This window comes from Squalius cephalus (assembly GCF_949319135.1).
Source record: "Squalius cephalus genome assembly, chromosome: 11".
NCBI lineage: Eukaryota > Metazoa > Chordata > Actinopteri > Cypriniformes > Leuciscidae > Squalius > Squalius cephalus.
Genome location: NC_137132.1, coordinates 37,843,492 through 37,868,986, shown reverse-complemented (window position 1 = coordinate 37,868,986; position 25,495 = coordinate 37,843,492). Strand labels below are relative to the sequence as shown.

Here is a 25,495-nt window from a genome sequence, read left to right as displayed (position 1 = left end):
TGAATGTGATTTCTTCGTGTGTGTGTGTATGTGTGTGTGTATGTAAATGCAGGACTTACGGCACAGCGCTGGTCACCGTCTCTCTGAAAGCCACCTTCGGTTTCCCCATCACACACGGACAGTTATATTCCCTCTCCATCCTCTATAACACACACACACACACACATCAGTTTCCCCATCACACATGGACAGATGCATCTCTAAGGTGTGTGTGTGTACCTGTGAGTAGATCTCCAGATGCAGCTCTAAGGTGTGTGTGTGTGTGTGTGTGTACCTGTGAGTAGATCTCCAGATGCAGCTCTAAGGTGTGTGTTTGTGTGTGTGTGTGTGTGTGTGTGTACCTGTGAGTAGATCTCCAGATGCAGCTCTAAGGTGTGTGTTTGTGTGTGTGTGTGTGTGTGTGTACCTGTGAGTAGATCTCCAGATGCAGCTCTAAGGTGTGTGTGTGTACCTGTGAGTAGATCTCCAGATGCAGCTCTAAGGTGTGTGTGTGTGTGTGTGTGTGTGTGTGTGTGTGTGTGTGTGTGTGTGTGTGTGTGTGTGTGTGTACCTGTGAGTAGATTTCCAGATGCAGCTCTAAGGGGTGTGTGTGTGTGTGTGTACCTGTGAGTAGATCTCCAGATGCAGCTCTAAGGTGTGTGTGTGTGTGTGTGTGTGTGTGTGTGTGTGTGTGTACCTGTGAGTAGATCTCCAGATGCAGCTCTAAGGTGTGTGTGTGTGTGTGTGTGTGTGTGTGTACCTGTGAGTAGATCTCCAGATGCAGCTCTAAGGTGTGTGTGTGTGTGTGTGTGTACCTGTGAGTAGATCTCCAGATGCAGCTCTAAGGTGTGTGTGTGTGTGTGTGTGTGAGTGAGAGAGTGTGTGTGTACCTGTGAGTAGATCTCCAGATGCAGCTCTAAGGTGTGTGTGTGTGTGTGTGTGTGTACCTGTGAGTAGATCTCCAGATGCAGCTCTAAGGTGTGTGTGTGTGTGTGTGTGTGTGTGTGTGTGTGTACCTGTGAGTAGATCTCCAGATGCAGCTCTAAGGTGTGTGTGTGTGTGTGTGTGTGTGTGTGTGTGTGTGTGTGTGTGTGTACCTGTGAGTAGATCTCCAGATGCAGCTCTAAGGTGTGTGTGTGTGTGTGTGTACCTGTGAGTAGATCTCCAGATGCAGCTCTAAGGTGTGTGTGTGTGTGTGTGTGTGTGTGTGTGTGTGTACCTGTGAGTAGATCTCCAGATGCAGCCCTAAGGTGTGTGTGTGTGTGTGTACCTGTGAGTAGATCTCCAGATGCAGCTCTAAGGTGTGTGTGTGTGTGTGTGTGTGTGTGTGTGTGTGTGTACCTGTGAGTAGATCTCCAGATGCAGCTCTGAGGTGTGTGTGTGTGTGTGTGTGTGTGTGTGTGTGTGTGTGTGTGTGTGTGTGTGTGTGTGTGTGTACCTGTGAGTAGATCTCCAGATGCAGCTCTGAGGTGTGTGTGTGTGTGTGTGTGTGTGTGTGTGTGTGTGTGTGTGTGTGTGTGTGTGTGTGTGTGTGTGTGTGTGTGTGTGTGTGTGTGTGTGTGTGTGTGTGTGTGTACCTGTGAGTAGATCTCCAGATGCAGCTCTCCCATGCCGGAGATGATGGTCTCTTTGCTCTCCGTGTCGAAGTGAACTCTAAACGTGGGATCTTCCCTGGTGAAGCGGTTGATGCCCTTGGAGAACTTGTCCGTGTCGTTCTAGAGGACAGAAGAGAGGAGGAGGATCACACACTCTTATAGATGAGGACAGAAGAGAGGAGGATGATGATCACACACTCTTATAGATGAGGACAGAAGAGAGGAGGATGATGATCACACACTCTTATAGATGAGGACAGAGAGAGAGCGAGAGCGAGCGAGTCCTTCAGTGATTCTGTACCTTGTTGGAGGGTCGTATGGCCATGGAGATCACAGCCTCGGGAACATGGATGGACTCCTGGGAACACACACATTATTCCTCACATCACTACACAGATGTTCTTAACATGTGTTCCGGATCAATCTCACACACACACACACACACACACACAAACACACAAACACACACACACGGGGTCATGTTTCATTTCACGCCACATTTGAAAGAAAAAGAATTCCAATAATGCATAAAGAAAATTAATTCTCATTTTCAGTATAACACATGTACAATGACTTAAATCAGTTCCAATACCACAACGAACAGAATGGTGTTCACTGCACATTTACTGCACAAGACTGAGTTCTGAATGAAGCCAGGTCTCAAATTCAGACAAAATGGAGTGTGCAAATGAATTAAAATTAATCAAAACAATCATAACTCAATAATAATAATAAAAAAACACTCTATTTCAAATAAATGCTGTTCTTTTGAGCTTTCTATTCATCAAAGAATCCTGAAAAACCAAGTGTATGACAATTTCCACAAAAATAAGAAGCAGAAAAACTGTTTTCAACATTGATAATCATAATAAATGTTTCTTGAGCATCAGATCATCATTTAGAATGATTTCTGAAGGATCATGTCTGACAACTGGAGAAACCCAGCTTTGATCACAGTTTACTATAGATGAAATCTCTTATTTTAAAGCCAGAGCTCTTCTACGGTTATGTAACGACATGACCAATGTCATACACCGCATCCAATGTCATTCACAGGCCCACTGAATACCCACTGGTCTATTTACATTCACTTTTTAGAATATTTTCTTCATTTTGTATGTGTTAAAAATAACCGACTCTCCAAGCTGATATGCAACAGAATGGGATCGGGGAAAAGCGGATTCAAGCTCGCATCAACAGTTAAAACCACTCTCAGTTTGCCGCTGTTATTGTTTCCACACGGGCTTCTTTCTGAAGTTTGTCTGATCAAACGATCATTTAAACTCCCTTTGCCAACAACAGTTCAACAACAAAACAAAAAAAATGACTCCAGAAGCCTTGATAGTGCATTTTTAAGTATATATTTAAAGAAAATCTAGTTCCTACATTATTTTTCTATACATTGACTCACTGGGGGCTCTAACCTGCAATATGCCCTTTAAACTGTACTAATATTTCACACACCACTGGTTTCCCTGTGTTTCTGAGCAGGTTTAGCGTGTGTTGTTCTCGGTTGATCACGTACCATGGAGAGGTTGGCATTCGTGCGGGCAGTGAATGTGTCTCCGCTGGCACAGTCGATGCCAAACAGGGCACAGATGTCTCCAGCAAACACCATCTCTACGTCCTGAACAACACAAGAAACACACCACACACTCTTGAACAGTCTGATTCAACACTCTCACTGGCTACGTTTACATGCACAACTTTTGTTTCAATCAGACTGAATTAATTCCGATTGATGAACCTGAATGTAGTGTTTACATGAGCGCTAAACGTGATCAGGTTGATGTGCGCGTTTATGTCACAAGCTTCAAATCTGAATATATTTTTTGACATGCGCACACTGCACAAATATACAGAGTTTCCCGCTGTTTGTGCATAACCATTCTCCTGCATTGGTTCTTTATTTGTTTTAAGCAGCAGACTTAATATTTATCCATTTCTGGTCATAATTTGGAGACAGTGATCATATGAACCGTTGTGCCGCTGCTTGTATTGATCACGCAGTAAAAATGCCCAAAACCCTTGTCTGTGGATGAGGATCTGAAACAAGGACTGGTGGGACGTTGTCCTGCTCCACTTCACACACACTGAAGAGTGAAAGGAGAATTTTAGGATGACGGGACACTCATTTATAAGACACTTTATTCAACAGGAAGAACAGCTCGTTCCGCGCGTCATACGTCATTACGCTATTTCTACATCATTGCACATGCGCATACTTTCAGTTTCAGGTGTTCAGTCTGATCAAGTGTTTACATGTTCTCTCGATCGGATTAGAAAAGGAATAAACCACCCCTTTCATTCCGATCAAAATTTCATTGGGATCGAGCTCATTCGGATCGATTAAGGTGTTTACATGAAGTTTTTCAGTCCGATTGAGCCGTTAATCCGATTACTAACGGATTATTTGGTTGCATGTAACCGTAGCGAGTGAGAGAGAAACACGCGGAGTCTCACCTCCATCTGAAGAACTGAACAGTCTCACTGAGAGAGAAACATGTCTCACCTCCATCTGGTCTGCGTGGAGTCGCACGAGTCTCTGAACTCTCACTCTCTTCGCCGTGCGGGTGTTATAGATGTACTCGGTCTTCCTCAGACAACCCTGATACACACGCACGTACGTCAGCTGACCGAAGCGCCCCGCCTGCAGAATAACACAGGTCAAACACAGGTCAAACACAGGCCAAACACAGGTTTACACAGGCCAAACACAGGTCAAACACAGGGGAAACACAGGGGAAACACAGGGGAAACACAGGTCAAACACAGGTCAAACAGAGGGGAAACACAGGCCAAACACAGGTCAAACACAGGTCAAACACAGGTCAAACACAGGTCAAACACAGGTCAAACACACAGGTCAAACACAGGTCAAACACAGGTCAAACACAGGTCAAACACAGGTCAAACACAGGTCAAACACAGGTCAAACACAGGTTTACACAGGCCAAACACAGGTTTACACAGGCCAAACACAGGTCAAACACAGGCCAAACACAGGTTTACACAGGCCAAACACAGGTCAAACACAGGTCAAACACAGGCCAAACACAGGCCAAACACAGGGGAAACACAGGGGAAACACAAGCCAAACACAGGCCAAACACAGGCCAAACACAGGCCAAACACAGGCCAAACACAGGCCAAACACAGGCCAAACACAGGCCAAACACAGGCCAAACACAGGCCAAACACAGGCCAAACACAGGCCAAACACAGGGGAAACACAGGGGAAACACAGGCCAAACACAAGCCAAACACAGGCCAAACACAGGCCAAACACAGGCCAAACACAGGTCAAACACAGGGGAAACACAGTGGAAACACAGGCCAAACACAGGCCAAACACAGGGGAAACACAGGTCAAACACAGGCCAAACACAGGGGAAACACAGGCCAAACACAGGTCAAACACAGGGGAAACACAGGTCAAACACAGGGGAAACACAGGCCAAACACAGGTCAAACACAGGGGAAACACAGGTCAAACACAGGGGAAACACAGGCCAAACACAGGGGAAACACGTCAAACACAGGTCAAACACAGGCCAAACACAGGGGAAACACAGGTCAAACACAGAGGAAACACAGGTCAAACACAGGGGAAACACAGGCCAAACACAGGTCAAACACAGGTCAAACACAGGCCAAACACAGGGGAAACACAGGTCAAACACAGGGGAAACACAGGTCAAACACAGGGGAAACACAGGCCAAACACAGGTCAAACACAGGGGAAACACGTCAAACACAGGTCAAACACAGGTCAAACACAGGTCAAACACAGGTCAAACACAGGTCAAACACAGGTCAAACACAGGTCAAACACAGGCCAAACACAGGCCAAACACAGGCCAAACACAGGCCAAACACAGGCCAAACACAGGGGAAACACAGGGGAAACACAGGGGAAACACAGGCCAAACACAGGCCAAACACAGGCCAAACACAGGCCAAACACAGGCCAAACACAGGGGAAACACGCCAAACACAGGTCAAACACAGGTCAAACACAGGTCAAACACAGGCCAAACACAGGCCAAACACAGGCCAAACACAGGCCAAACACAGGATAAACACAGGGTAAACACAGGTCAAACACAGGTCAAACACAGGTCAAACACAGGCCAAACACAGGCCAAACACAGGGGAAACACAGGCCAAACACAGGTCAAACACAGGTCAAACACAGGCCAAACACAGGCCAAACACAGGCCAAACACAGGCCAAACACAGGTCAAACACAGGTCAAACACAGGTCAAACACAGGTCAAACACAGGCCAAACACAGGCCAAACACAGGTCAAACACAGGCCAAACACAGGTCAAACACAGGCCAAACACAGGCCAAACACAGGTCAAACACAGGCCAAACACAGGCCAAACACAGGCCAAACACAGGCCAAACACAGGCCAAACACAGGCCAAACACAGGCCAAACACAGGCCAAACACAGGTCAAACACAGGTCAAACACAGGTCAAACACAGGCCAAACACAGGCCAAACACAGGCCAAACACAGGCCAAACACAGGCCAAACACAGGCCAAACACAGGCCAAACACAGGCCAAACACAGGCCAAACAGGTTAAACACAGGCCAAACACAGGCCAAACACAGGCCAAACACAGGCCAAACACAGGCCAAACACAGGTCAAACACAGGTCAAACACAGGCCAAACACAGGCCAAACACAGGTCAAACACAGGCCAAACACAGGTCAAACACAGGTCAAACACAGGCCAAACACAGGCCAAACACAGGTCAAACACAGGCCAAACACAGGCCAAACACAGGCCAAACACAGGCCAAACACAGGTCAAACACAGGCCAAACACAGGCCAAACACAGGCCAAACACAGGTCAAACACAGGTCAAACACAGGTCAAACACAGGCCAAACACAGGGGAAACACAGGCCAAACACAGGCCAAACACAGGTCAAACACAGGTCAAACACAGGTCAAACACAGGTCAAACACAGGTCAAACACAGGTCAAACACAGGCCAAACACAGGCCAAACACAGGCCAAACACAGGCCAAACACAGGTCAAACAGGTTAAACACAGGGTAAACACAGGGTAAACACAGGGTAAACACAGGGTAAACACAGGTCAAGCACAGGTCCACGATTCGGCTCACACGACTTGACTTCAGAAGTTCACCTCGAGTTTGAAGGCCAAGCCGACGAAGGGCTGAGTGTCATCTCTTGTTGGATCCATCAGAATCTTTGAGCCTTCTCGAGCCTCCCTGTAAACGACACACACACATTAACACACCTGTAACTCTGTCTAACGGTGTGTTTCAGTTAGCTGCAGCTCCAGCACTCACTCCTGGTTGAGGATGGCGTAGTTGCTGACTTCAGTGGGGTTGGGCAGATACTCCAGCACAGCGTCTAACAGGGGCTGAACTCCTTTGTTCTTCAGCGCACTGCCCACCAGCACAGGAGTGAACGCACGCTTGATCGTCACCCTGCGCACGGCCGCCTGAAACATCAGCATACACGCTTTCAGACCCCTACATACACAGCAGGACTACAGATAGTGCTACAAACACAGGTATAGGTACATCAAATCATCCAATCAACTGTGTCGCTGAGATACTGAGATATATACGAGAGAATTCTTGCGGAGACACATATTTAGACATAATTTTGTGCGTATGTGTCCGTTCAAGGGCAAGGAAACTCTCTCTCTCTCTGTCTCTCAAAACGTGAAACGTGTCCAAATGATAAACTTTCACTCAATGACGGTTAGATTTAGCAGTTAATTCGCGACATGCGAGATGCGAGCCAAACATGGGGCAGCCGATCCGTATGGGTCACGATCAACTGTGATCTGTTGCACCCCTACATAACAGTAAATTATGCACAATTACAAGCTTATCACAACTAACCTTAAACATTAGCATTACTTGTTAATCACACTGTAACAAGGACACATTAAAGTAAAGTGTGTGTAGGAAGCAGACAGACCTTGAGGTCATCCACAGTGGGAACTCTCTCCTCCAGAAACATCTCTCCGAGCGTCTCGTCGGCGTTGGCCACACACTCCACCAGCTCCTGTCTGCGGTCGGACGCCTCGGACCGCATCTCCGCCGGGATCTCGGCATAGCGGATGCTCTGGCTTCAGCCAAACGAGAAACACACAGATGATGAGAAACCATGTGATCAGCAGCACGTCTCCAGTTACACAACACCAAACTCATGCTCTACCCGAAAGGGCCGTCGAAGAAGATGCTGCGCTCCTCGATCAGATCCACGATGCCTTGCAGATTTCCCTCCAGCCCGATGGGAATGTTGACAAACGCTGCATTTTGATTCAGTTTAGTCCTGCAGGAGAAAATAAAACAGCCTTACTGAGAGCCTGTAAGATCTGCAGCATTAATAGACACTCATCAGTGCTGTGTCAGATCTAGATCTGGGGCTTCAGAGGAACAGCTAACACTCAACCAGACTATTGAAATGCTGAGCAAGCATCTCATTGGCTGCAGGATCAGCTGAGCCAATCAGCTTGTGCCATGCCGTAATGATGTCACTGCTTGCAGATTGCATGTAAAGGACCTTCAGCCTGCGCCATCTAGAGTTCAACACTAAGGATTTTTTCTACTGGCCCCACCACAAAAAAAGGAATAAAAAATAAATACGCTTAGTTATTGTCTTGACCCTTAACCTTGATTAATAAGGTTGTGACACCAAAAACTACTAATCTAACTCAATTAACTAAATATCAAATATTGTTAAAGACAAGTAAACTGTCAGTAATAAAATAAGAACAAAATCAAATTACGAGCAATAGCACAAAAACAGGAGAACACACATACGAAGAAAATAAACACTGCTGTTCATGTTTCTAAGGTAAGTCTAACAGTAATAGGTGGAGAAAATGAATAATCAAATGTAAAATAGTAATGCGTGATCTTGACTGTATAAATTAAACAGATGAATCCTTATTAAAGGTACAAGTTTTTCAGCCAAAAGCAGCGAGTGATTTTTTTCTTTGTCCTTTGTTGTTTGGTCATTACATCAAATCACAATATTTTTTTTATATTTTGATCAAAACACAGACAGCAACGGGAATATTAGGCTGTTGTCACTTTAAGAGCTAATGCACAGATCCAATAGACTGTTACACATGCATTTTATTTCTCAAATATTTATTTTCACTCAACATATCTCCTCATTTACTATGTTTACTAGGATAATTTTGTGTAAATATGTCCGTTCAAGCGCAAGAAGACGTGAAAGAGAGCTCAATTAATATATTATCATTATGTACATATATGTGTGAGTGCAGTAAATATCTGTTTGACTGCCGAATTAAATTCACTCGCCATTATTTCCTTCAAAACCCAAGACTTCTGTTCATCTTAGAAACGCAAATGCACAGATTTTTAATGGAGTCAATAAGGTTTGTTCTGGTGCGCCCCAAGCAAGTACGTTTGAGCTTCTGTTTATCATATCTGATGTGCTTTATATATGTGCTATGATCAATTTTATATGCGAATAAAAGCCTAAATTAAAGTTTTGGGTGAATAGACCTTCGTAAGAGGGACATAAATCTCTCAGGTTCATTTGTGTTCTGAAGATGAACGAAAGTCACATGGGTTGGGATGACAGAATGTTTTGTCAGGAAGCCCCCTGCGGTCCGTGACCTGTGACCTCTGGCGGCGCATCACCTGAGCTGCTGCAGCGCTCGGCCCGGATTGGCCCCCTGCCGGTCCAGCTTGTTGATGAAGGTGAGGAAGGGCACGCTGTAGCGCTTCATCTGCCGGTTGACGGTCATGGTCTGACACTGCACCCCCCCGACCGCACACAGCACCAGCACGGCCCCGTCCAGCACACGCAGGGCCCGCTCCACCTCGATGGTGAAGTCCACGTGACCTGACAACACACACACACACACCAAACGCTATCACCACAGCCAGGGTTTGAAATGAACACCCCCAAATGCGGGTAAAAGTCAACTATGGCGAGTAACGCTGTCAAATCAAAAACACTTGTTTTTATATAGTTTATATTTGAGTTCGGCTTCCTTTGTTCTCTTTTCTTTTTTTCTTTTTTTTTATTGTGACAGGACAGTATAGAGTTGACAAGAAACAAGGTGGGAGAGAGACGGGGGACGGGATCGGGAAAGGTCCACGAGCCGGGACTCGAACTACACAACGGCGCTACATGTCGGAGCACTGACCACGAGGCCATCGGTGCCGACCTTTGCTCTCTTTTCTCTTTTTGTAGTCCTCTAGTCTAGTGATCCAGGGTTTGGCTTCATACTCGCACAGGACAATGTTTGTTGAATAGGTGGATAAAAATAGACAAGAATTTATCATCAGATTCATTTGGATCATTAGTTAAGTAGACTTCATTCCAAGTCTGTACGTTTAATTATCGTTTAAAGGCTTTAATGGATGTTGCTGTTTTGAGTCGTCTTAGACTATACATGCTTCTTGTTTCTTTGTATCTTTATTCTGAGAAAAGTGTTGCGGTGTAGTAGAGACAGGGAGATGAAAGATATCCTCAATTAATGTAGAACTATTGGCTGTGATTCTTGATGGTTTTAAGAGAGTGGGGAAAATATTTCAATGTTAAAGTCTCCAAAAACAAAGGTTTCCTTTGACGTGTCAAACATTTCCACAATTTTGCTGTTAAATGTATCAATACATGAGCCTGGAGCCCTGTATATACAGCTTACTTCCACTGTATTAACACATTCCATAATATTATCTATTTTAATTTCATCTTATTTACTCATTTACAGCTAAACCCACTACACACATTTAAAGCTGCACCACCTCCATTGTGTTAGATCTGTTCACATTAAATGGGTATAATTCCAGTTCTGAATGGCCAGTGACTTAAAAATTTGGTCGCCAAATTGTCCGGTGAGTAAAAAAGTTCATTTCAAATTCTATAAGCAGAAGTGTTCGAGACTGCAGGAGCGAGTGTGTTCTCCTAGCTAACATGACCCCCTGTCTCCTCAGAGATGGCGGCTCACCTGGCGTGTCGATGATGTTGATGTTGTGATGTCTCCACATGGTGAAGGTGGCGGCGGACTGGATGGTGATTCCTCTCTGTCTCTCCAGCTCCATCGAGTCCATGATCGCCCCCACTCCATCCTTCCCTCTCACCTGACAGGAGGACACGTTATGGAGACGTTACAGGGAGAAGGATACCTCTGGAGAACCTTGTCAGAGCGTCCTGAGAACATTCTCAGCTGCATTTATAGGGGACATATCATGAAAATCTGAGTTTTTCTGTGTGTAAGTGCTATAATCATGTCCCCGGTGCTTCTGCCAACCCAGAGAACATGTAAAGCGAAACCCAGTAACTGTGTTTAGGCAAGCCTTTCTCTGCAAGCATGTGAAAAAACAAGCCGAACTGATTTCGCTCTCCTTCTGACGTAGGAAGAGGATCTTATTATAATATTACGGCCCTTAATCTGCACGTTTACACACACCAGCCGACATTTGGTTTCGCGAGCGACAACAGAGACCAAACGCAGAGATGTTTCCACTAATCATTCAGAAGCTCTTCCTGAGTCTCTCCGTAAGGCTGCACTCGCTACTGTTATTCTGGGATTCTGGAGGAGTGAGATTGGTGTGTGTTGTTATTGCTGGAGTATCTGAAGCTGAGATTCTGCAGATCATTTGCATTTAAAGGGACACACACACAAAAACTACACTTTTCTGCTCACAGCGGCCACTTTGACAAGCTCTAATGAATGCTCTGTGGGGGATGTTGAGACACATTCTGGAGACACCACAGATGTATATTGCAGGGCATGATGAAGACAGCAGGGTGTGTAGCGAGGCTCACCTCGTGCATCTCCGCGATCCTGCCGGTGTAGTACAGCACGCGCTCCGTCAGCGTGGTCTTCCCCGAGTCGATGTGCGCGGAGATGCCGATGTTCCGGATCCGCTCGTTCGGCGCGAAGCCATTCGAGCACGAGCGACAGCAGCGGATCAACACCTGACACACACACACACGATTAGAGACACACACACACACACACACACACACACAGAGAACACAGCAGCGGATCAACACCTGAGACACACACACACACACACACATGATCAGAGACACACACACATGATCAGAGACACACACACATGATCAGAGAAATAAACACACACACACACATGATCAGAGACACACACACATGATCAGAGACACACACACACACACACACACGATCAGAGACACACACACACACACACAGAACACAGCAGCGGATCAACACCTGAGACTAGGGGTGTAACGGTACGTGTATTCGTACCGAACCGTTTCGGTACAGGGCTTTCGGTTCGGTGCACGTGTGTACCGAATGACTGCATGCAATATTTTGTGTGCGGAACATAGGTACATTTTCGTGTTTCTACACGAACATATTAAGTGGCGGAAGTCTCCGCGTTCAGCGCAAATCCCGCCCTGCAGCTGATTCTAATGTTTTACCAGTGTTTTACCCGTCGTCACTGTAACCTAAACCAATAAAATAGACTGCAGGGCGAAAAAAAGCTTTTCCGCTCCGTGTGCGCCGCCGCACTCTCCGTTTCGTGTGTGTGTGTGTGTGTGTGTGTGTGTGTGTGTCGGCCCGCTGCGCTCTCTGCTCAATGTTCGAGTCCGTGTTTGCGCTGCGCGTTCTGCTCTGTCGTTAACGGCCCAAACACTCAAAACACCCAAAACAGGTGAAATTTCTCAGTAGTACACTTCTGTTTGCTGAGCTGGTTTAGTTATGCTGGCAAAAATGGTAAAATGACCTGCTCTGATCACAAGCTCTGGTAATAATAGCTTTGGACTATATTTTATTTTGATAATTATTAAAAAAGTGAAAAAAAAAAAAATTCTTAAATTGATTATGTTGATTGATTATTGAAAAATAATAATACATTGATATATTTATGTTTAATATTATTTTAATATAGGGCTATTTTCTGTTCCTTTTTTCCCCGTGTTTCATTTAATTAGGTGATTGTTTAATTATTGATGATTACAAGCTTGGAGGAATTGCAATTAATTACAGCAAATTGTGCAATTAATTAGTTCTTTTTTTTTTTATCGATTCCCAGCCTTAATTTTTAAATATGAGCAGGCCTACAAGCTGGGATTGGTAATGCTGCACTGTAATCATAGTTATTTATTTATATTTTTCATTATATCTTATTATGTGATATTGGTTTGAGACTGAGAGTATTTTATTTAGTGGAGAACTTTGCAGCAGTATTTTATTTCTTATTCTTTTTTTTTTATTTTATATCTATTTTATTATATTTTATTAAAAAGTGTTTAAAAAAGTGTAAACAAATTGTTAAAAAAAAGTTTATAGTAATAAACAACCTGCAGTTTAATGTTTGCATTTCTTTCCCTTACTGTACCGAAAATAAACCGAACCGTGACTTTAAAACCGAGGTACGTACCGAACCGTGATTTTTGTGTACCGTTACACCCCTACCTGAGACACACACACACACACATGATCAGAGACACACACACATGATCAGAGACACACACACATGATCAGAGACACACACACACATGATCAGAGACACACACACACATGATCAGAGACACACACACATGATCAGAGACACACACACACACACACACACACACTCGCGCACACACACACACACACACACAGAACACAGCAGCAGATCAACACCTGAGACACACACACACACATGATTAGAGACACACACACACACACACACACTCACACACACATGATTAGAGACACACACACACTCACACACACATGATTAGAGACACACACACTCACACTCACACACACATGATCAGAGAGACACACACACACACACACACACACACACACACATGATCAGAGACACACACACACACAGAACACAGCAGCGGATCAACACCTGAGACACACACACACACGATCAGAGACACACACACACACACATGATCAGAGACACACACACACACATGATCAGAGACACACACACACATGATCAGAGACACACACACACACACACACACACAGAACACAGCAGCAGATCAACACCTGAGACACACACACACACATGATTAGAGACACACACACACACACACTCACACACACATGATTAGAGACACACACACACTCACACACACATGATCAGAGAGACACACACACACACACACACACACACATGATCAGAGACACACACACTCACAGAACACAGCAGCGGATCAACACCTGAGACACACACACACACACATGATTAGAGACACACACACACACATGATCAGAGACACACACACACACACACACACACACACACGATCAGAGACACACACACACACAGAACACAGCAGCGGATCAACACCTGAGACACACACACACATGATTAGAGACACACACACACACACACACACACACACACACATGATCAGAGACACACACACACACACACACACACACATGATCAGAGACACACACACACATGATCAGAGACACACACACACACACACACACACACACACACAGAACACAGCAGCGGATCAACACCTGAGACACACACACACACACACACACACACACACACACACACACGAACAGAGACACACACACACACAGAACACAGCAGCGGATCAACACCTGAGACACACACACACACACACACACGATTAGAGACACACACACACACACACACACACACACACACACGCTCAGAGACACACACACACACACACACACACATGATCAGTCAGACAGACAGACAGACAGACAGACAGACACGGACACACACACAGACACACACACAGACACACACACACACACACACACACACACACACACACACACACACACATGATCAGTCAGACACACACACACACACACACACACACACACACACACACACACACACACACACACACACACACACACACACACACACTTATATTCAGCTGCATAGTTCATCCACACACCTGTTTTCCAGTGCGGTGTCCGGGCTCGCGCGGGTGCAGTCGCGTTAAAGCTGTCGCTGCTCTCAGAAGCCGCATGTTGAGTTACAGTAGATGTGTGTGAGTGGTGTGTTTACTCTGGTGTCACACACACACATGAGCTCAAAGTCACGCCGACCGGCTGCTTGTGAAACAGCTTGCTTCCTGTTCTACGGCGAGCCGAGAGGGACAAAACTAGATTTCCGAAACGCGCTTCCTGAAGCTTCGAACCCTTGAGTGAATCATATGTTACTCGACGGATCCAGTGACTCGGAGCGCGTCAAACTGCCAAAGTCACGTGGTTTCAGTAAACGAGTCTTCGTTGCCTCATAACTGTTTCGAAACGTTTATTTTTATTTATCTATCTCTTGTTAGCATTATTTCGGAGAACATGTATGGTAGGCTACCTAACCGTTTATCTTTTGTCTTTTACTTATCCTCTTCGTATGGATCAGTTTACAAACTCAAGTAGGGAACAATAATATGCATGTGAAATATAGGCCTATAACATGTAATTAAATCTCCACTATATAAGACTATGCCTAACCAATAAACAACAGCAAATTTAGTACAATAAACAAAAGCATAATCTTCGTAACAGATAAGGGGTTTGCAGCCTGCAAGGAGAGAACAAATAAATAAATAACATTTAAGCAGTACAACATCTCAGAAGGAGAGAGACTCATACATGAGTATTTAATGGATGCTACATCATTTTTACATTCATTTTTAAAACAAGTTAAAGAAGGTTTACTGTTATTAGGCTACACTTGCTTTGATGTAACTGATTGTATATTTACCCATAGTGATAATAATTGAATAAATTGACCAGCTTCATCTAATAAATCAACAACATAATAACCCTTTTCTCTCATGCCACTCTTGTTTGAATAACGTCTTCATACTCATTGTAATGGCTCTATTATTGCACAGGGTGGAGCCATATGCCATGTTAATATCATTTTCCAGAAGTGTGGAAATCTGAACGCAGTTTAAAATCCCATTTCAGCAAAAAGTCTAATCCTCCGACTCTCTTGGAGACACACTTTATGAAACCATCCTGAGTTAGCTAGACTGTGTTAAATATGATTTGCAGACCTCCGTTTTATAGTCGTTAATCATCTGGGATGTTTTAATATGATGAGTTTTGTTACATATAACATTGAACATTATAGAGTTAACCTTTTTGATCAGCCGAGGAGAATCATAACCAGAATAGTTGAGATATTTCTAGAAGGATTCTGCCCATAACAGACAGATCTCTCATAAGCAGCGATTCAGAGAGTTTTCATATATCTCCAGGCAGGTTTTTGAGCACGTAAATCACGACTTCAAACCACGACTCACGACTTTGTAGCGTTCCAGGCAACCGTAACCCGTGTTTTCCCAACCTTATAGGTTACCCGTGAAAGTGCACTGGAACGGCAGTCAAACCCGTGACTTCCCACCCGTGAACTCGTACTATATCGATGCACTCCCAGTTACGAGTTGGAAAAACACGGGTTAGGTTGCCTGGAACGCGGCATAAGATATTGATGTTTCACTTCAGATTTAATCAGGAATGGATTCTGTCCTTTCCCTCATCACATGAACACAGAGATAACTCTTGACAAAACTTTTACAAATATTACTGTCATCGCAAAACTGACTAATTCGATACTCATAATCAGACATGGTTATTAATTTTAGTTGAGGATAATTGACAGTTATAGCATAAACAATTTTGGAGAAATTGAACGACCCTGTCTAATTCCACGTTAGATTTCAATTCCAGGATTGAGGGATATATAACCATAAATATTATTATAACCTTGCAAAACTCAGCATGTTCCTCGGTATTGAATGCGTTAAAGAATAAATAAAATAAGTCTCTCTGATTGTCTCACTGACTGATAATCGATCATATCCAGGATTAGTCTAATATGATTTCGGATTTCTTAATGAACGCTGACTGAAACTCTTCCACAAGTTTTCCAAGTCGATTAGCATAAACCAATGCAAGTCATAATGGAGTTACTGGTCTCCAGTTATCTGATGACAGCAGATGTGTCTTGGCTTTCGCCAGCAAGGTTATTAATCCTGTTTTAACTGTAGGATAAGCTCCTTTTCTGAATGCATGCTAAAAATGCATCATGTAGCCTAATAATTTCCTCATATCCTTCCAAAAATGCTTTAAAAACTATGTTATTAAACCGTCGATACCTGGTGATCTTCCGTTTTTAATGCCACATCAATTTCCACTAAAGTCAACTCTTCCTATCTTAGTTTTTGGATATGATCTCTAATATTTCCAAATGAAGAATCACAATCCGCCTTTTTATATTTAGATTTATAAAGGTTACGATAGAAAAGCCAGATTTCAAGGCTATATCTTTAATCTCGAGCTTATTCGGGTTTTTTTTTTTTTTCTGTGTTTGTCTCTGTTTTTTAAGGCTGAATAAGTATGATGAACTTGTTTCTCCTTTATCAATCCACTGGGATATAACGTTTTTTTTTTTTTTTTTTTTTTTTTTTTTTTTGCTTTTTCTGAGTCCAACTCATCTAACTGAGATTGAGATGTGGTTTCTGTTCACGTGTGTCAAGCCATTTTAGAAATCCCGAGTGGACGATGTTTGACGGCCATGTCCAGGACGAAGAGTGTGTGTGGTGTAGACTATAAGAAATAAACCCATTCTGTGGTCATGCAACCTGTCGTGACTCCTGTGTCTCCTTCAAAGCAACGCACATTCATCTAAAGTTAGCATATTTGGAGAATAACTGATGCATTTTCTTGAGTAAACTTTATTTATCATGCTTTAGTTTTGATAGCTAGATAGTGCCAGAGCATTACTTTCAGAAAGCATTTATCTAGCCATCATTATAGTGATACGCTGGTTGTTCGGGGACCTACGCAACTTTCAACCTTATTTTGCAACGTGGAATTAAGCTATTTTCTGTGAAGGTGAGAGACTCACGATACCACAACATTAAAACCACTGACAGGTGAAGTGAATAACATTGATTAAATCATTAATGGCACCTGTCAAGTGGTGGATATGATAGATAGCGAGTGAACAGTCAATTCTTGAACTGAGTGACCCAGTTGTCAAAAAACATTGGGTTAAAACAACCCAGTAAGTGCATATAAGTCTATATATAGAGGTCTACAGAGCACCATAAAAGCAGTGGGAAGGTTAGGTCCTGATGATGATGATGCTGAAGTTTAGACGTCTCTTTATTGACAGTGTCGTATCGTCCTCGTGACTTCAAGAAGTGTCCTCAGAAGTGTACACATTTAAAGAAAAATGGTTGTGTAAATTTAAAAATCAAAGCTCTAATACACTCTTGACAAAACATGGCACATAATGTGTAAACCTGATGTAAACGCTTGAGGAAAACCATTTATTAAATATAATCACACATCTCATAAAAGTATGGTGATCAATAAAAATGTGATTTGAAAACCTACGAGTCTTGGATATTGCGTCCTGTAGAGCCGTGGTGTGTACGTGTGATAGGGTGTCTATCGATCTATCGTATCTCTTTAGGAAAGACTAAATGACTACAGTCACAGAAGTGTCACATGAACCACATAACCATTCCAAGGGATTCATCAGTAGCCTATAGGACTCATGCCTGCTTATCAGGATCCTCCAGGACAGTTTTCATCTCATCTGCAAGGTCTTGATTCTCTGCTTGATATATTTTGATGATGAGTTGGGATGTTTGTTAAAAATTTTATGAAAGCTGTTTTGTTATTTTGAGGTCCACACAAGTGATCCTTTGGCAGTGCCGATCCTCCTTATACGCAAACTAACCACCAGGGGGCCCCCTTGCTCATCTGTAAACATGACGATATTTACCATAATGTGAATGTTTCTATATCACATGCAGATATATGTGCGGCGTCTACTAAACATTTGCGGAATGTAGAAATATTTGCGGATCATGTGGAAATATTTGTAATAATGATTTATATTTATTCAGTAACTGTTTTGGCCTCTGACAGCTTGCAGTGTGGCAGATAATAGGCCTACGTCTTGACAACATGATGGCTGCAAAACTAAACTATCCTTCTGGAACGGAAAAAAAGTGCCAAGAACGAGGAAAGTCTGTATTTTTGTAACGTTTAAATGTCTTATATGGTTTTGACAAAGTAATAAATTCATGAACAAGTCATAAACCAGTAACTCCAGTCCAGGTCTCCAACGGGTTTCGCTAGAAATGCCCCATGATGAAATGTAACTTTCGGTTTGTGTTGGTACTCATCAATAATCAAAACGTTCTTATGCGTGGTTGAAGAAATAAACATTCCTGTTCGTGTGACTCAGGTACTTTAAAAACAATGCTTTAAAATGAGCTAATTTTTGTGTTTACCTAAGCCTTCTTCACTCTAAAAAATGCTGGGTTGTTTCAACCCAGATTTGGGTCAAAATTGACAAACCCAACTGTTGGGATTGTCCATGTTTGACCCAAATTTGGGTTGAAACAACCATGCCTTTGATTTATTTATCATGCTGTAATTTGCGCATTAAGAAAGCCAATTCAGCTGTGTTTTCCTGACAGCTAGAGAGTGCCGGAGCATTACTACTGAAAACACATTTATTTAGCTGTCCATGAAAAATTGGTTTTAATTTTACTTACTGCCAATTTAACGTGTTTCAACAGGTTTCCATTTGCATTTACAATTCCATTAGCCTAATGCAAACTGGCAGTGCACATTGCATACTGAAACCCCTTTTAATTATTACATAAGTTGGCCAAATGACCAAAACATCATGCCTCTTTATACAAAATAATGTTTTCAGTTGTAGCTTAAGGCTGTCAACAGTCGGCCAAATTAATCATATTTTGTCATTAAAGTGATGTTCTCTGACATTTGCCACTTTTCCTTTCAAATTATAGTGCTTTAATGTCAAATGTGTCGCTCTTTCTAATGTCGGAAACATTTATAATGATAGCAGTGTTTTATTGATCAGAGATGTTTCTCTTAAAAGCAGGGTCAGACATTATCGGGAGACAAAATTCAAGAAATTATGGCAAAATGGCCCAGATATGAATATGAAATGCTCCTCTCTCTGCTTCAAACACACCATCTCTAGAGAAGCATCAACATTAACCTAATAAAGTGACAAATACAGTCCACCCCGGGCTTCCCGTGCATTTTGTAATTAGTTACTTTCTGAGTTCTCCGACTACGGAAACCCTAGGGATTGTTTTTGTTCCTTTGGATTTGAAATTAAGGCAAATTGTGTGTTTTTGTGCAAAGAAAGATGATGCAAAAAAATAAACAGTTCTTGAAAAAGCTTACCAAATGTTTTGAACAATTAAAAGTATGACATAAATTTATTTCAGTGGATAGTCTATGGTTCAAAGATAATACAAAGTCTTAAAAAAAAAATCACTATTTTAATAGTATGAAATGTTTGAAAATAAAAAAATTGAGTTTCGATCATAAATTTACAACAAAAAAAAACGGGAAAAAAAAAAAAATTATATTCAGCATGGAAAAAGCGGGGCCCGGATTAGCCAGGGTTGACTATAATTTTTTAAGTATAAGTAATAAATATAAGTATTTGAACACAAAATCCATCCTCCTTTCTTTCCTCAAGAAGACTTCAATTACTTGTAGAGCTTATCTGTGCGTTTCAGTCCCAAAAATAAGTCTTTTTCTATCGCCATGGAGGCTAATGCTGAGAGTCGAGTCTGTCCAGTCTTATTTCTGGCACAAGTTTTACTTTGCTTTAGGGCTGAGAATATCCGCTCGACAGAAGCAGGGGACACAGGGATAGTCACCGCCAAACATGCCAAAGGTACAGCTGTCCCATGCTCTCACACAGATCTTCTGCTGAAGGAAATCAGGTGCCACACGAGGAAGACACCGCTGGCAAATTTCATCTAGTAGTTGCATGTGGATCTAGAGAAAAATGCAGCTATGCCATTTAGGTGGGCACAAAAGATCTTATTAAGCTTTGAGGCCCCTTGAGTCAGTCCTAAATCCAGCCGACGTGCACAGCAGTGTATGGATGAGGCCATAGGTGCCCTCTCCTTAACTTTAGCCTGCACCCCATTTAGTCCAGATCACATGAACGCTGCGCCATCAAAACACTGTGCCACAACTTTATCCAGACGTTCATATTCCTCCAAGAAACGGACAATAAGGGCAGCGATATCATGGGCTCCCTTGCCACCGCTGCATTACTCACGTCTGTCATCTCGTCCACCATAACAGCGACAAAGGGTGCTTTATTAATCTCCCTTTTTATCTCTTTTCCCATAACAGGTCGTTTTGTATTTTGCCTGACGTCCCACAAAACTCTTTGTTAGTGGACAGGTGGTATTGTAAGTCTGTGTTTCAGCAAAAGAAAAGAAAGCAGCTCCAAATACTTGCCTCTGTTTGTGGATCCAGTGCTTTCATAGTGAAACTCTAGCAATCTCCAGTTATGTTCAGCCTAAAGGATCCTACTCACCTGTCTACTCTCCATACTCCACAAAGAGGTGTATGCTTGCCTGCTCCGTCACTCTCCAGTCATCTGATATACAGTACTCCTGCACCCTGGTAAAGAGAGACTCAGTTATTCAGTATTCATCTCCTCCGCCTGTAGCTCCATACGGCTCCGCCATCCCTCCGGCTCCGCCTTGGTCCTCAGTCCCACCGGCTCCGCCTCAGTCTTCCGGCACCCTGGCTCCGACTTGGATGCTCGTCACTGTTGCTCTGCTTCGGTCTCCAGATCCATCAGTAGCCGCGTTTCCATTACCCTTCAAATTGAGCAAATTGAAATTGCGAATTGAAAATACGCCCAATGGAAACACGTCAATTTCACAAAAACTCCCATTTATCGCAAAAAACCTTTTCCGCTCGCATGAGGTGGTTTTTCAGGCAATTCGAAAAAAGAATATTTAGCAAAACTGCAATGGAAACAGTTTTTGCGCATTTACAGTCACCTGACGTAGACGACGCGGTGTTTTGGACAGAATACGAGACTGAGATCTTTATTAAATTTATAAAAGACAAAAGAATTACAGAAATACTGGATTCTAAACCTCAAAGAAATGCCACAATCACAAGCAGAACTGAGGGAGAAACACCCAGAAACACCTCATATGTGCCGCTCACAGTATAAGGCTCGTTCCTTACCATTAATGCTTGGATAACACACTATGTCTCCTTCCATTAATAATAATAATAATAATGTCTAGTGCGGTACGTGGCTGTGATATATATAAACCTACCAACGTCTGTTGCCATGATTTTTGGAATGACTTATCGCGAGAGGAAAAAATGACGTTTTAGTCGCATAACATCGGTTGATGGAAACGCCGTCATTTCGCAATAGTTTTTTATCGATATTTAGAAAAAATCGCAAAAGTTTTGCACAAATCTGTAATGTAAACACGCCTAGTGTCACTTGCTCTTCTGCTTCGCCTGGGTCTTCACCTTTCAAAGCTCCACCTCTGTCAGTCAGGTCTCTGTTTCCATCCTGGTCCCACCCTCCATCAGTTTTGCCATTGGTCCTCATCCTCGCTTTAGCCTGGCTCGCTCTGTGGTGTTTTTCTTTACCAAGTGGTCTTCAATGTGGTTTACAGATCCTTACCCACTCTACTTACCTGAGAACTCTCCTTGTGAAACCTTGTGAGCAATATTCTTGACAACCTGCTTTCTCAGCGAGTAAAAGTTTAGTCTTAAGTGTGTCAAAATTCTAAGAATGACGTAATTTTACTCTTATCCCTAGTCAAGAGTGATAAATTAGTTAAGAGTGCTGGTGAGGTATCCTAGCCTAGTTAGGAGTAACAATATGGACGAAGAGAGAAGGAGACCACACACTTTCCAATGAAACATACAATGTGTTGAAGTTATATGATGACAGGGAGTTGGTAAAGCGACACAAGCTTGATCGTCAAGGTTCTTTTCGTAATTGACCTCATAAGAAATCTGATAACTTCTCCCACTCTAAAATTCAATGCTTTAACTGCAGAAATCAAAGTGATAATGACATTTTTGGCGACTTTAAAAATGCAGCAGTGCACCGGTGATAACTCGGGCTCATCAGTCCACAGTAAGCAGGGACTTAAATCGCACTATTGTGGCACGAACCACACCAAACACACAGTAGTGGCCAAAAGCGATGTCTGAAGGGTTCACTTAATCCATCTAAATATTTTTTATATATTTTTAAATGTTAAATATGAGGGAAGAACAAAATTCTGACAAAATTATTTGGCAAAAAAGGAAATACAGGTTTTATAGAAAAATAAAAGCTCACGGGAAAAAGCATTGACTACAACATAATCAGTTATGTATAAATAATTTAATATTTTGTTGGTTCTCTCTTTGCATGTGTTCATAATTTCTTTCTATTACAGCCTCAATAAAAATTTTGTTCGCACAAATTGGCATGTTTCATTGCTTTATCACAAATAAAAAGCATAACTACGCAACAAGATGTCAATTTTCCTTGGCTGGACATTACTTTTGACCATAGAGTTATGGCAGTTCATTGACTTCCCAACTAATGTTTAAACCATGCGGCAAAAGCAAGCCGCTTTATGAGGATTGCAAGCTTCCCTGGAGTTGTGGGATCCATTGACAGAACTCATGTTCGCATCATTGCTCCAACTTTAAATGAGAAGACATAGAAAACGATTCCACACCATCAATACTTATTTGTGAATATTTTGCACAATACATTATTATTTTATTATAATTACATGAAATGATTGGTGTCATTCTGCCGTGATTACTCTTCCAGGCTCACTATTGGCTGATTTAGAGGTTGAGGGCGGCCATTTTTGGGTTGACATCATTATTGTATTTAGATCGCAACACCAGAGCCCGTCTACGGAGAGCCTGGCCACTCCCTATTAAGTCCTATTGTACCGAATTTTGGTTGTAGTTCCACCAGAGCTCCACTGGGGGCGATCGCCCATGAGTGAAAAGTGAATGGGAGTCTATGGCGTTAGACGGCTAAATTTGTCTCTTTCACCCGATTGCTGTTGAGAAATCTCAGATTTGATTGTAGGTTTTGCAAGTTCAACATGGGTTATAGGTCGAAAGTTGAATGAACGAGTACGTATGTCCTTTCGATTTCTTACAGGTTGAGTTGTTGTTACCCATAACACACTAGCATTCTGCTAATGAACGCTGATTGGTCAGTGAAGGACTGATTACGACCAGAGATACCGCTTGATGGCATCGTGGCATCCGAAGCGGGACCAGAAACAGACAAAACAAAAACTCTTCTAGCGCGTGTGTTTACCTGTGTCAGCTGTGTTTACCTGTGTCAGCTGTGTTTACCTGTGTCAGCTGTGTTGTGTGTTTACCTGTGTCAGCTGTGTCGTGTGTTTACCTGTGTCAGCTGTGTTGTGTGTTTACCTGTGTCAGCTGTGTTGTGTGTTTACCTGTGTCAGCTGTGTCGTGTGTTTACCTGTGTCAGCTGTGTTGTGTGTTTACCTGTGTCAGCTGTGTCGTGTGTTTACCTGTGTCAGCTGTGTCGTGTGTTTACCTGTGTCAGCTGTGTTGTGTGTTTCCATGTGTCGGCTGTGTTGTGTGTTTACCTGTGTCGGCTGTGTTGTGTGTTTCCCTGTGTCAGCTGTGTTGTGTGTTTACCTGTGTCGGCTGTGTTGTGTGTTTACCTGTGTCGGCTGTGTTGTGTGTTTACCTGTGTCGGCTGTGTTGCGTGTTTCCATGTGTCGGCTGTGTTGCGTGTTTACCTGTGTCGGCTGTGTTGCGTGTTTCCCTGTGTCAATGGTGTAGTGTGTTTGCCTGTGTCAGCTGTGTTGTGTGTTTGCCTGTGTCAGCTGTGTTGTGTGTTTGCCTGTGTCAGCTGTGTTGTGTGTTTGCCTGTGTCAGCTGTGTTGTGTGTTTCCCTGTGTCAGCTGTGTTGTGTGTTTACCTGTGTCAGCTGTGTCGTGTGTTTACCTGTGTCAGCTGTGTTGTGTGTTTGCCTGTGTCAGCTGTGTTGTGTGTTTGCCTGTGTCAGCTGTGTTGTGTGTTTACCTGTGTCAGCTGTGTTGTGTGTTTACCTGTGTCAGCTGTGTTGTCTGTATACCTGTGTCAGCTGTGTCGTGTGTTTACCTGTGTCAGCTGTGTTGTGTGTTTACCTGTGTCAGCTGTGTCGTGTGTTTACCTGTGTCAGCTGTGTCGTGTGTTTACCTGTGTCAGCTGTGTTGTGTGTTTCCATGTGTCGGCTGTGTTGTGTGTTTACCTGTGTCGGCTGTGTTGTGTGTTTCCCTGTGTCGGCTGTGTTGTGTGTTTACCTGTGTCGGCTGTGTTGTGTGTTTACCTGTGTCGGCTGTGTTGCGTGTTTCCATGTGTCGGCTGTGTTGCGTGTTTACCTGTGTCGGCTGTGTTGCGTGTTTCCCTGTGTCAATGGTGTAGTGTGTTTGCCTGTGTCAGCTGTGTTGTGTGTTTGCCTGTGTCAGCTGTGTTGTGTGTTTCCCTGTGTCAGCTGTGTTGTGTGTTTACCTGTCGGCTGTGTTGTGTGTTTGCCTGTGTCGGCTGTGTCGTGTGTTTGCCTGTGTCAGCTGTGTTGTGTGTTTACCTGTGTCAGCTGTGTTGTTTGTTTACCTGTGTCAGCTGTGTTGTGTGTTTACCTGTGTCAGCTGTGTTGTGTGTTTCCCTGTGTCAGCTGTGTCGTGTGTTTCCCTGTGTCAGCTGTGTTGTGTGTTTACCTGTGTCGGCTGTGTTGTGTGTTTACCTGTGTCGGCTGTGTTGTGTGTTTCCATGTGTCGGCTGTGTTGTGTGTTTACCTGTGTCAGCTGTGTTGTGTGTTTCGCTGTGTCGTGTGTTTACCTGTGTCAGCTGTGTTGTGTGTTTACCTGTGTCAGCTGTGTTGTGTGTTTGCCTGTGTTTCCCTGTGTCGGCTGTGTTGTGTGTTTACCTGTGTCGGCTGTGATGTGTGTTTGCCTGTGTCGGCTGTGTTGTGTGTTTCCCTGTGTCAGCTGTGTCGTGTGTTTACCTGTGTCAGCTGTGATGTGTGTTTGCCTGT

At 43.3% G+C, this 25,495-nt stretch overlaps 1 protein-coding gene across 1 annotated transcript in view; it reads right to left on the bottom strand.

Moving 5' to 3' along the window:
• Positions 1 to 15,943, bottom strand: part of gfm1 (G elongation factor, mitochondrial 1) — a 31,674-nt gene extending 15,731 nt beyond the window's left edge. The window contains exons 1-13 of the mRNA XM_079885649.1: positions 14,514 to 15,943; positions 11,394 to 11,546; positions 10,573 to 10,705; positions 9,257 to 9,461; positions 7,794 to 7,910; positions 7,554 to 7,704; positions 6,911 to 7,065; positions 6,745 to 6,829; positions 4,087 to 4,224; positions 3,100 to 3,201; positions 1,876 to 1,932; positions 1,557 to 1,694; positions 60 to 142 (exon numbers count right to left, since the gene is read on the bottom strand). Coding sequence (XP_079741775.1) covers positions 60 to 142; positions 1,557 to 1,694; positions 1,876 to 1,932; positions 3,100 to 3,201; positions 4,087 to 4,224; positions 6,745 to 6,829; positions 6,911 to 7,065; positions 7,554 to 7,704; positions 7,794 to 7,910; positions 9,257 to 9,461; positions 10,573 to 10,705; positions 11,394 to 11,546; positions 14,514 to 14,588 — 1,592 coding nt within the window. The 5' untranslated portion in view covers positions 14,589 to 15,943. The remainder of the gene's footprint in view (positions 1 to 59; positions 143 to 1,556; positions 1,695 to 1,875; positions 1,933 to 3,099; positions 3,202 to 4,086; positions 4,225 to 6,744; positions 6,830 to 6,910; positions 7,066 to 7,553; positions 7,705 to 7,793; positions 7,911 to 9,256; positions 9,462 to 10,572; positions 10,706 to 11,393; positions 11,547 to 14,513) is intronic.
• Positions 15,944 to 25,495: the final 9,552 nt, after the last annotated feature.